Source organism: Aplidium turbinatum, chromosome 4, assembly GCF_918807975.1.
Source record: "Aplidium turbinatum chromosome 4, kaAplTurb1.1, whole genome shotgun sequence".
In the NCBI taxonomy this organism is placed as follows: domain Eukaryota; kingdom Metazoa; phylum Chordata; class Ascidiacea; order Aplousobranchia; family Polyclinidae; genus Aplidium; species Aplidium turbinatum.
In genome coordinates this window covers 45,172,307-45,185,687 of record NC_137475.1, presented here as the reverse complement: position 1 = coordinate 45,185,687, position 13,381 = coordinate 45,172,307, and the positions used below count along the sequence as shown (strand labels likewise).

General features: G+C 38.8%; 1 protein-coding gene across 1 annotated transcript; it reads left to right on the top strand.

Moving 5' to 3' along the window:
- The first annotated feature begins 5,156 nt into the window (after positions 1–5,156).
- LOC145768636 (caspase-2-like) lies at positions 5,157–12,639 on the top strand. Its single transcript, XM_082580185.1, has 9 exons — positions 5,157–5,374; positions 6,906–7,598; positions 8,736–8,849; positions 9,207–9,314; positions 9,615–9,785; positions 10,143–10,235; positions 10,564–10,740; positions 11,105–11,211; positions 11,509–12,639. Exons 1-9 carry the CDS (start codon positions 5,216–5,218, stop codon positions 11,582–11,584), a joined length of 1,698 nt encoding a protein of 565 aa, XP_082436311.1. The 5' UTR covers positions 5,157–5,215; the 3' UTR covers positions 11,585–12,639.
- The last annotated feature ends 742 nt before the right edge of the window (positions 12,640–13,381 follow it).

Below are 13,381 nucleotides of genomic sequence, written 5' to 3'. Positions count from 1 at the left end.
TATTCAACATTCGAAACTGAATGCTTTTGCTTTCTATTTGCTTTTTGTCCGTGCGTCAGAAGAGACTTTCTCAGGCCAAGGCAAAGATTTTAATCGTCTTCGTGTGAACCTTCTTTCCACCAGTTAAGGGGCTCTACCTTTTACCACCCAGGAGACAGTGGCTGTGATCCGGTCTAGATGTTTGAGCAAACATCGAGCAGCCATTGTAATGTCTCGTCATCCAAATTGCGCAGACCGCAGATCCCATTTGGGGCAAGGTAGACTGCGCAGTTGATCATGTGGAATGCTGTTTGTTCCTCCATGCCACACTCATGGAAGATACCATTCCCTACTCGTGCATATTGGAGCGAAACAGTCCAGAACAGATTTCTATATTTAATCAATATCTTGTTTTGTCCCCTACAAATTTTTTAAAAATTTCAAAACTGAACAAAGTCATCTCATTTGCGTGCAAATTTGTTCAGAGAATCAGTTTTGCAGTGTGGCTTGCGGGGTGATTTTGTTCACGTACTAACCAAAGGATAGCGCGTTTCGGTCAGCAGCTATGGAAATAAGCAATATATGATTGGATAGGTGAGACCACAAGTGTTATAGTGAGTAAGGTTTCGAATTTCAATCAGTTGCAATTTTTAATTTATAAAACAAAAAGTGCCGATTTGGAACAAAGTCACCCCGGTTGACGGCATGTACTGAGTTTCTTTATTAGTAGCCTAAAGCTTATTGGGTTAAATACTACTGAACTGAATAAAATTTTCAAAATAATGCATTGGATAGCAGTACCGTATTTGCATTACCAACAGGATAGTAGCAAAAGCCATAAACGGTCATTTAGACTTAGTCAGCCACCACCCAGGGGTAGGGTGCACCATTTGCCGAAAATTTTTGATAAATGAGCCTAACTTTTTTTTATATGTGAGGTTAGCTAAAAAAATGACTTGTACAAAATTTCACCCCGATTGAACAAAGTTTAGACCCCCCACCCGGCCCTTAATTTTGGACTCCGATGTCGTTTTTTCAACGTTTTTGCCACTAGGTGGTGCTATGTTTATGCTACACGCATGGGGTTACTTTTAAAAGATGGCCCTTCAATATCCTCATCACATTAAAAAAAAATTTTTTAAATCAGTCAAGGGGTCATCGAAAAATGGGTCAATTGATGTTTTATTTTAGTCAAAACACTGCAGTACGACATCTAGTGGCGAAAATTGAATTCAGGATATCTGCTAAAGTTCTTATCCAAAAAACATAAAATTGGTATCTAGACCCCCATTTTCGAGGGTGGAGAGTCCATTTTTTCCGTTTGCTTTGCATTATTTGGCCACTAGAGGGCTTAATGCTCAATTTCAAACTTCAAATGCATTTAAATTGTTGCCATAAACTTTTACCGTTTTCACAGGAAATTATTAATAGGTTTATCTTAAAACTATACATACCGTAACACTGGTTTGTTATGTCTGACTCTAGCTTTAGAGAATCGATTCTTGAAACAATTGTAACAGAAGATGACAAAAACATCAATGGAAGTAGGCTACCAACTGAGCATCAAGTCCTTCTTTGCTACTTGGCACATCGTGTATGTCCAAGTGTATCTTCTAAACGAGAGGCTGCGAACAAAACCGTAGATTCTGTGATTCCTTTTTTTGAGAAAGCTGGTGTACCTACTGTTCATAAGCAAAAAATGGCTGAAGCTGTAGAAAAGTTATTGGGAGAGTTTGAGAGTTTGTTAAAGATCAAAGTGAGTGCCCGAAAATCTGGAAAACCTAAAGAAAGAATCAACAATTTTAGGAAAAGAATAAAAGAAAAAACCATGAAGTTTTGGCCAAGAAACGTATTGAAACTGATGACCAATGATGACAACAAAGCTTTTTTGGAATCAATGATGTCAGATCGAAAAGCATCGCTAGCTGGAAAGGACAGGACAATGGCTGTTTGTGTCAAGAGGAAGAAGACCAGAAATGACCAAGAAGCTAAAAGAAGAAAGCAGCATGAAGTAGATGCAGCTCACCCTGCCTCTATTGTGCTCAGTGACGGCACTACTACGGACACAAGCACAGATGATGATAACGAATTTCATCAAAATTCCTCCTCCACTCAGATTATCAGGAAACACACAAGATCTGTGAAAATCGGAGTCAATGTCCATATCCCTCCTGATATACTGAAAACACCGAAAGTAGTCCAGGCCTTAGTACGCAACAAAGTTTCGTCTTCTGCTATTTCAGCTGTGTTGCATGAACTTATCACTACAACAGATGGAGATCCTTCCAGATTAAGCTTAAGTTACACATCCACAGAAAGATACAGGATCGAAGCAATTCAAACTATCTCAGAAGAAATTGCTGACAATTGGACACCCCCTGCAATAGCAAATATACATTGGGATGGTAAGCTGATGGATGCATCAGATGGAGTAACAAAAGTTGAAAGATTACCTGTTCTTTTATCTGGTGTTGGAGGTACAAAACTGTTGGGTGTACCAGCTATTCCTCATAAGTCTTCGGATTCTGCAGGTACCCTCATTGCCAACGCATCTGTAAATCTGGTCAAAATATGGGACTGTCGCAACAGTTTGTCTGGAATGGTATTTGATACCACTAGTTCCAATACCGGAGCTCAAACGGCGGCATGCGTGGCCTTGCAAAATGCCATTTCAAAGCCTTTACTTTGGTTTGCATGTCGTCATCATGTAGGTGAAATAATTTTGAGCCATGTTTGGGATATTCTACAAATTGAAGTATCGAAGAGCCCTGAAATATCCCTCTTCAATAGATTCAAGCAATTCTTTCCTGCTATTCCTTCTTCAAACAAAGACCTCGAGTATATTAATATTCCGGAAAATTTAGCTACAAAACGAGAAGAAATTATCAACCTCTGTTACAATTATCTGCAACAGCCATGCAGTAGGGGGGACTACAAAGAGTTGGTCATGTTAACCTTGCTCTATCTTGGAGATACCTCAACAAAAGAAAAATTTAACTCTTTCAATAGACCTGGTGCCTTACACAAGGCACGCTGGATGTCAAAACTGTTATATTCAGTCAAAATGGACTTGCTAGGATCCAGTATTAGCAACAACTTAAAAGGTATGTTTGTGAGAGGGAAACATAATATTTCAAATGGTTAATTACAAACTGGTGTGTTAAGAAAGGTTCCACCCTAAAGGTATGAAAACTAGTCTATTATGCTGTAACAAATTTTAAGTACTAGTTTTGCTTATACAACTGCTATGCAGAGTCGACAATTTTACATAATCAAAATTTGTTTTTAGGGAAAATTTTTGGCAAAGATCAATTGGAGAAGCTTCAACGTTTTGTGAAATTTGTTGTGTTTTGCTACATTCCATGGTGGCTTACTGCTCCTATACCATCCAGCGCTCCTAAAAACGATCTACTTCTTCTTCATTCATTCCTAGAATACAAAAGCATGGATAAAGTAATCGCAAATGAAGCTCTTCGACGATTTGGGAAGCACATGTGGTATCTGACCGAAGAACTTGTCCCATTGACCTTCTTCAGCAACAATATAAAAGATTCTACCAAGCAAACAATGGCCAATAAATTGCTTTCTAAAGAAAATGATGGTGTGTGTAAGAACAGATTTGGTTCTGGATTTGGGAAACCGAAGTTTTCAAATTTACCGAAGGATACTTTTTCGGATTTAGAAATATACATTGGCGTTGATTCTTGGGTATTTTTCAATGTTTTAAGAATTGACACATCGTTTTTAAAGCAACCTGTTAAGACATGGAACAGCAACCAAGCCTACACAAATGCAAAACATGTGGTGGACAACATCAGAGTAGTCAATGATGCAGCAGAGCGAGGTGTTAAACTGGCACAAGACTTCCATGGAGCTGCACAAAAAGAGGATCGCTACCAAAAGATACTACAAGTCGTGGAAAATTCCAGAAAACTTCTACCTAATCAAAGAAATCAGAACACTAAATCTTCATCGTGGTTTCTGTGCCTATAAATTGTTCAACCAGAATTGTTCTTTCAGCTTGCATACTAATTTGTGTTTTATTGTTTGACTGTACTTTAACCATACTTAAGTTAAAACTTATTAACTTTCTAAAAATTGTCTTGTATTATATTGAAGACTTCTGTAGCGTCATCTAGTGTCCTAAATGTGCAAAACAAACAGCAAAAATGGACTCTCCACCCTCGAAAATGGGGGTCTAGATACCAATTTTATGTTTTTTGGATAAGAACTTTAGCAGATATCCTGAATTCAATTTTCGCCACTAGATGTCGTACTACAGTGTTCTGACTAAAATAAAACATCAATTGACCCATTTTTCGACAACTCCTTGACTGATTTAAAATTTTTTTTTTTAATGTGATGAGGAAATTGAAGGGCCATCTTTTAAAAGTAACCCCATGCATGTAGCATAAACGTAGCACCACCTAGTGGCAAAAACGTTGAAAAAATGACATCGGAGTCCAAAATTAAGGGCCGGGTGGGGGGTCTAAACTTTGTTCAATCGGGGTGAAATTTTGTACAAGTCATTTTTTTAGCTAACCTCACATATAAAAAAAAGTTAGGCTCATTTATCAAAAATTTTCGGCAAATGGTGCACCCTACCCAGGGGCACCGGAACCATTTTTGACTGGAGGGGCAGGATTATAAAAAGAGGTACTTTTGTTGCTGAAAGGCCAATTTTTTTAAAGTTTTAGGATAAGATATACTAGGTTAGCAATAATGCTGGGCAGTTCATTATTTTCACACCCCTGCCACCACAATGAATAAATCTAATTATATATTATTATTAATGCACATACCGGTAAGTTAAACAAGACAGGCATACTAGGCCTACTTCAATAAGAGAATTAGTCTGATATTGAGGATAAGATACAGTAGCAGACTAGAACACAGTGGTTGCTGAAGTTTTTCTTAAATAACAAGAAAGCAAAAGTTTTTTCCAAGTTGCCTCTAATGCATTATTCAGTTCCTAGACCTTAAAATCACCTACTGTGACATTTATTTAATTACGGTAAGATATTTGGAGAACATTCATATAAAAACCAAATGGACACTGGAAGCATTTTAAACTGTGTTTTTTGGAAACATATAGTTCTGGTAACTGATAACACAAAATATATTTTTTATGTCTTGTATCAGGTTTAATGCATTTTATACCATATTCACATAGCTAGAGATATTGAAGTGCTTAAGTTAAGTGTCATTCTGTAGACTGCAGAAGAGAGCTTGCACAATGATAGCAAGTCACCAGTTGATATTAAAAAAGAAGCGACTGATTCTTGCCAAAGAAATGCTTTGTGATGAAGTTTTGCAAATTCTTGTAGAAAATGAAGTTTTAAATGATTATATGGTGGAAAAGATATGCTCAAAACCTACCTCATTTCATAAAAATGTAAGATTTTAAATTGGCCACGTTATGTAATATTTATATATGTGCAACATTAAATAGGCTATACGGTATACCTTATGTTTTAAGATATTACTGGTAGCTATACATAGTATTCTTCTACTGTACTATTTGGAGAAAGCCTTTTTTCGGAGATTTCTGAAATACCACAGCGACGTGTGTTTATTCTAAGGAATTAGCTTATATATATATAATAATTGAATAAAGTCTCAACTAAAGTCTAAGCGAGAAAAAGAAAACAGTTGTCAAATGACGTTTCATGATTAATAATACTGGTTAATCAAATACAGTCTCAGTGCATAAAAAAAAAGTTCTCCAACAGCGTTGCATATCCTTACTTATTACGCATGAACTGGTTTTTTTTTGCTGAGACTTCTCGGTCATTTGTCCGAAATGACTTGAAAAAATTCGGTCATTTTTTATTTATTTTAGTCATTTTTTCTGATGAAAATATTTCCTTTCAAGTAGCTGATACAAACCAAAATTTACACTTTCTGACTAGCTACAACATTAAGTTTCGCTGAGAAACGTTGTTTTTTTTTGGACATTTTGACCGAATTGACTACGGTACTGTATATATATTTTTTTTTGCTAAAAAATTGGTCAATGACCGAAAAAAAAACAGCGCATGAATTATTGCCACGGTCGACACATCAGTGGCGAATCTGGCAATCGCTTCCATAAAACATGATGAAGGATTTTATTAACCTGTAGGGTAGGTAGGTAGGTAGGCCAACTGCTTTTTTGTCAGATACGTATGAAATCGCCCCTCCACTCAACATTACTAGCATGATCCACCACTGTGACATTAACGATTATAGGTTAGGTTAATGGCCTAACTGTTGCTAGATATTGCTATAGCCTATACCAGCAAGATAACAGCTGGTCTACTTCCACCTCACTGAAACATTAACTGCGTCGTTTGCATGAGTATGAGACGGTAAGCACACTGAGCTCCCACCTAAATGATCCCTAAAAATTATTTAAATTAAAGCCATTGCTGGATTTTCAAGAAATCACCAAATCGGTTTTCTCCAAAAAAGGCTGTCTCCGAATCGAGCCATTCCATGTAAAGGGTGACCTGGTTTTTTTTTCGGTCATTTATCAACCGATTTTTTAGCAAAATGTTCAAAAAAAATATAGTCAATTCGGTCAACATGTCCGAAAAAATATATTGTCAATGACTATATATATATGACCAAAAATGACTAAAAATGACCGAAATAAATAAAATTGACCGAATTTTTTCAAGCCATTTCGGACAAATGACCGAAAAGTCTCAGCGAAAAAAAAAAACCCAGATGGTGACCCTGCCGAAACTTATGGTTTTAAATATATTATATATACATCTTTAAAATGTGCATCTTCTGTTCTGGAGCAAATTCAAATTAAATAAAAACATAATTTAAAATTTAGTTGCCGTGGCTTTGTACAAGATTCTCTGCAAGATTTCAATCAATCAACCATGCACTGTATGCTTTTTGCTGTCAATTCATTGTATGTTAAAATATTACAGGTGGAATTATTGACATTGCTACCCAGAAGAGGACCATTTGCCTTCCAGCATTTCCTTTCTGCCCTCAGAAGTTCAGATCAAAGTCATCTCGCTGATTACTTGCAATCTGGTTTTGAAATCACACCCACAAGTTGTATGACTGATAGAAACATTCCCAGCAAGCTAACATTAAAGTCAAGTCCAATCTGTTTGTCACCTGCAAGTGGTCATGAGCAACCTACGGAATATGCAGACTTGTCAATATCTTCCCCTCAATGCACAAGACCTACCCATTCCAACTCTGTTCCTTGTAACAGATCAGATACAAGTACAGGATGTGCAATGGAGTATCAATCAATTTGTGGAACTAGCAAGAGACCTGTTGAACTTCAAATTGAAAATACAAATGATTGTCCAGTGGCAAAAAAACGAAGACGAATAAAGGGGAATTCACCAGAAGTATCCATGGAAACTGTGCCATCTCCACACGACCCTCTTGCAGATATCCTCTCCTCTACTTCTGAGTCACTTTTGCTCTCTGCTGCTAACTTATCGCTGCCAAAGTCACATTCTGCTATTCGAAGCAACTCTTTGGGTTCATATTCACCTATTCAATCATCTGCAAACATTTCTTCGCAGTGTCATCTTTCTGCATGTGACCTTGCAGATGGGCCAACAAAAGACGACCTGGTAGTCCGAAGGTCCAGACAACAGGTCTGTTGTTCAATGCGGGTTTGCAATTTTTAGTAATGTTAAAAAAGGAGACTTTTGATTGAGCTGTATGACTTCATGTGTTTCATTGCGGCAGTTTTGTTTTGTTTGGTTGCTGTTGGTTTAGTGCGAAATTGTGCGTTAGTTGGTTTCAGCCAGAATAAAACCTGTTCTAGTCACCAAGTCTGTGGAGTCGGGCGGGAAATGTAGTTTCCTAGTCATGGGCTATAACGGATGGTGTTGGAGTCAGTATGTCGTTGTTCATTTCTTTGGCTTGAAGCTGCTGCCTTCATAGCTGTCTGTTGAGTTTATATTGTGTTGTCAGGCATTATCACTGTAATGATAACTCATGACTAGGGAACTGTGTTCTGAAAGCTAGTGCAATTCGCTATTACCATGCAGCGAACTCGCAGCATCAGACTAAAACAGATTGTTTGTATCAACATTTTTCAAGTAAGCAACGATCATGCTGCTAAAAGCGAAACTCAATTTATTGCAAAATTTTTATTGTTTATCGTTTTGTATCAAGCTGGAGTCGGTCTTATTTTTCACAGCCCTGCTAGCCACAATACTTCACTATTTTGCAATATAACATAGTAACTTTAGCGGGTTTAGCATACTTTATTTCACACAAAATATAACATAATTAAAATAAAATAAACTCAAACGTTTTCGACACGTACGTGTGTCCTCATCAGGAATTAAATTTGCAATACATAAAATGAAAAATCGTAAGATAAATTTGACTATGCACTGTAACGACACTCATGTCTACACCTCATGTGATCTGGTTTCGCAATTTACTTTCGCAGTTTTACATTTACTCGCAATCATTCTCTTATCATTTGTTCAGCTTGTGCTTTCAGTCCAGAGTGTCGTTACAGTTACAGTGCATAGTCAAATTTATCTTACGATTTTTCATTTTATGTATTGCAAATTTAATTCCTGATGAGGACACACGTACGTGTCGAAAACGTTTGAGTTTATTTTATTTTAACTATGTTATATTTTGTGTGAAATAAAGTATGCTAAACCCGCTAAAGTTACTATGTTTTATTTCTCTATGGTTCAACAAAGCAAACTCTCTACCAAAGCTTTATCATTTTGCAATATCACGAATAATATTTCTTATACTTTTAGTTTCAACAAGAACATGTCATGGATTGTTATGAGATGGCTTCAAATCCAAGAGGACTTGCCTTAATTATCAGCGTTGATCAATTTGAGCCTTCAGCATGCTTGGACAATCGTCTAGTGAGTTGCATACATTAACGTACTACTTTACAACTTCCCAGTAGATGCATGGCAATGTATTGCAATGGTGGAATCCATCAAATTACTGTAACTGTGATCAACTGATCAATGATCATGCAAGAGCTGCAATCAACTATTTTCGAAAAATATTTGATTGCTGTTTTGGGTTATGATGACGCGTTATATTGGCTAGTTTATGACCAAAAATCAAATATGCTGAACTCTGCAACTAATGCAAACGTAAATCAGGGTTTCAGGGTTTTTCACCCATTTTTTTTAACACCCTTGATACTTTAAAAGTGATCAAATTGTCTCCGTATTTATATCCTTCAAGCTTTAAAGCGTTTTATAATCCAGGCATCCGATGTGGATCGGGCAAGGTTGGAGTTTGTTCTGCGACAGTTAGGATTTCGATGCTACCTGCTGGTGAATGGCACTGCCCGGGAGATATGGACAGTCTTAGAGGTGCTTACAACTGTCTTTGTTCTCTCTTGCCGCTCCCGCAAATCGTGGCGCCAAGAGTTGTCTCAATTAAACGTTGCGCTATCCTAAGCGGCTAAGGGAAAAAAATCTTGTCGTAAAAATTGATCTTTTTTTACAAAGATACAAAAATGTTTGTTGACTTTTCTCAAAACATCTGCTGGTTTTGAACGTCCTAACATGACAGCTTCGAAAATACTTTGACAACCGAGCATATGGTAACATTAAGCATTGTAAGCAATCACTTGTTCTGGTGGAAATCTCAGTTTTCTGGTTGTGTTTCAGAAATTCGCGTCTTTAGAAGATCACGAACATTGTGACGTGTCAATGGTGGTTGTGATGAGCCACGGGGAGGAGGGATGCTTCTTCGGCCGCGATGGTGGTCGTGTCGTCATCGATAATGTGCTGGATCTGTTCAGCAACGATAAGTGCAAAGCATTGCAGAACAAACCAAAGGTTCAAACCAGAGTTCTTTTCATCTGGATTCTTATCAAAACGTTACGGTTTTGAAGACGTTGCATTCGCGACAGAGTTGACTTTTTTTATTTCTACAACGAACCTAATTGGAGTACACGGCATCGTTTCGCCGCTGACCTGTCGCAAGGACGTTATCACCACTACATAACTTGATGCGAATTCCTTACTGATCCGATTAACGCTTTTTCATCACAGCATGCCCATGGCTTGTTTGACTCGATTCTTGGACATCTGTTGATCTATTTTAGAAAACAGCAAGAGAGTAATCTTCCAACAAGCTCCAATACCTTCCAACAATCTTCCAACAAACTAATTGCTGATATTTTTAATCTTTAGATTTTACTTTTTCAATCGTGCCGAGGGGAAAGCCCCGACAGAGGTGTGGATGAAGCAGATGGACCAACGTCAGATCTCCTGAACAGGATAAAGGTAAACTCCACATTTCTTACTTTATTCAAAAGTCACTTCAATTCCAGCGAACATCGAGAAGCAGGCGCGGATCTTAGATAGTCTCATGTGATATACGTCATGACGTCATCATCATTCCCAATGGCTGTACCGGCACGCGCGTGTCAAAACGCAAAGATCCGGTGTTCGATACCCTGCCTGGCTTGAACGTTTATCGTATTCATGTAAGCCCGGTGGTGCTCGGTTCTGTTGAACATGATGCTAATCCTTCTTGTTGCCCTCTCATGTGCCACCGTCAGAGCAAGAGTGCACATGAGAGCATCTCGAAGCATTAACTCTGTGTTTTCAGCCTCCAGAGAGCGATGTCATGTCGAGATCTTCCTCTCGCTCCTCTATGAACAGCATGACGATACGAAATAAATTGCCGAGTCATTCTGACTGCCTGGTTGGCTACGCAACAGTGAAAGGTTACGCAGCCATGCGGAACACCAAGTACGGAAGTTGGTTCATCCAAGCTTTGGTCCGGGTAAGCGTCGCTGTTCCATTCATACGTTGCATAGCTTTGCAACTATACGACATTTAACATTGTAATACAAAAACAAAATATAGCGAACGTTTTCGACAATACGCATATGAAATGTGCCAATCGTTTCATGAAGTCAGCCTAACCTAAAAGTATTCAAGTTCCTTGGACTTGACACGATCGCTTGTTCTAATTTGAGCCACAAGAAAGTTTTAGCTTATTCTTTTGGCGCTTTTTTACCTTTTATTTAGGCACGTGACATGCTTGACTGGCATTACAATTGTCAATGTTTACCCAAAGGGTACTGAACGGTTTCAGTTCCTGTTTGCTTTTGCCGTAACTGATCAAAGCACTTTCTCACCGCCAGGTCTTAGCCTACCACGCATGTGATAAGCACATTCTCGAGATCATGACCATGGTCAACAATTTGGTCAAAGGCCGCGAGGGATGGAGCCCTTCCTCAGACTTTCATAGGTTTGTTTACAGATGATATTGATGTGCTTTGCATTGATATGGATTTTATGTCGTTGAACTAATCAACAAAATATCTAGTAACTTTATAATCGTGCATACTTGAAACAGCCGCATAATTTGAATACCGGTAAAACGTTTTAAACTTAGGCTAAAGCTTACGAAATTCTTAATAAAAATGTAGTTTCACATCTATTGCTGGCTTATGAGTGGCGATACGTTGCCTGCACACTACGTTGTGTATTTCGTCTCATATTCCTTCCCTTGCCATCAACTACCAGTGATAACAATGTTTTCCAGGTGTAAGGAGATGTCTATCTTTCACACGACCTTATGTAAGAAGCTCTTCTTGTTCCCTGGCCTCCAGCTTGCCTGATTGATGTTTTGTTGAGGATGTCTGTGTCCACATAAACATCAGTGTGTTGTCAACAAAGACAATTACTTCTCTCACGACGGTCACCTCACAGCAAGCGGGCGTAGTGAGTTGTATGCTACTGGATCGGTCGCTCACTGAAGTCAGTGACAATGCTAACATTGTTAGTAACAATGGTCCCCGAACGCACGGTACCACCTGGTCCCGTCCGTGTAGCAACGTGGCCTCGTTCTGCCATGAACATTTCAATGGTTTATGTTTCGTGCATAGAGACATTAAACTCTTAATGTTTGCTTATCCTACTGTGGTGCTGGTGTATTGCACACGAAGTGACACATGCAGCTTATCCTTCTGGTGGTTTCGCTTGACTGACAAGCAGAACGTCATGCTTTCGCAATGCGCACTCCGATCCTGCGCATCTGTTTGATTTCTGCTTAACCTATCCAGGGTCGTTTCATAGGCTACTCTCTGCGACGATGATCATACTTTTTTATTAGTTTCGCATACCTTGTGAACCATAACTATTGTTGCTTTTTGGAAAGTGACTGCTACGCAAAGAGTACTGGGTGCATGCTGCTTCCCAGGCGTGTTGATTGCAACAGAGCCCACTTGCACGAGCCCCCCAGTTCATACACGCCCCCCCCCCCCCCTTACCTTGTTTATTGCAATGATTACCATGAACTGTTTGTAGGCTTATTAAACTTTGCCTTGTTTGATGGGTGATAGTTTTGTCTCCGCTGGTTCATTGCTCTCATCAACTCATTGCGAACCTAGTCTTGATCTCAAGCTATACTCATTGTGGCTATAGTTACATCTGTTACGTGGCTTTTAACGTTGTTTTTTTTAAGTTCAAAATGTTTTACTCGATGTCGGTCAGTTGCAAAGTGCAAGTAAAGACAGCATCTGCGAGACAGAAGTTCATAAGCTTTCTCATTGCCACTGCACGTTTTGTATCTGGTTTTATAGTTTGACATAAAAGTAGTTTGCTGCTACTGTTGTCTTGGGCTACTGCCATTTTTTATATGTGTTTGATTAAACGATTGCTGTGTTTTTGTTGACATTTAGTTCATCTGCGTCAAGACGTGTAGCCTAGTCCAAATATCATTGAGGGGATACTAAGAAATGGCTTTAAACAATCTGCTGTTGTGGTAGACACACTCGCTCTTCCACAATGCGTCGGTGCTCCAAACTGTCAATTGGTACTACCAGGAATAACCTCGCAAGTCGCCTACGTTAGCCACACCACGCAAACGCGTCCAGGAGGTGTGTATTTACTAGAGAAGTTGAAACAAACCCTAATGTAGATGATACCAAAACACACATTATAGCCTACGTTGTGATTGGCAATCTTCAGAAACAGACGTCGGTTTTGCAACAAATCGTTTTAAAATTACAACCCAAATGTTTTTTTTCACTGGAGCTGCAAAAGCAGTGTGGCAACTTTCCCCGGTTACCAAAGACAGAAAGTTAATGCCGCTTTGAGGTGAAACTGCCCAGCAAGCCAATGTTGCCATTAGTAGCCTACATCGTTTTAACTTCTCCAGAAGATGTAGAAATGGCACCCTTTGATTACTGGATATGAAATCGAATTTGCAACATCGAAACAGAAAAATAAAATTTTACTAACAGCAGACGTTCAATACCGCAGTCAAGTTGCAATATAGGCCTGCGCCTACTTCCTTGGCTAGCCTACCTATGATAGTTGGTGCGATCCGTATTAAATATTTACGCAATATCGGGGACCATGGGAGAAACTCATCCTCCTGAGCAAGTGCACTTCTCAGTGCAGGTAGCCCCACC

Bases quoted from the DNA above. Each gene is read 5' to 3' on its own strand.
- LOC145768636 (XM_082580185.1), top strand. From the start codon at position 5,216: ATGATAGCAAGTCACCAGTTGATATTAAAAAAGAAGCGACTGATTCTT. The intron at 5,375-6,905 runs GTAAGATTTTAA...AAAATATTACAG, and splicing joins CTACCTCATTTCATAAAAAT to GTGGAATTATTGACATTGCT. The intron at 9,315-9,614 runs GTGCTTACAACT...GTTGTGTTTCAG, and splicing joins AGATATGGACAGTCTTAGAG to AAATTCGCGTCTTTAGAAGA.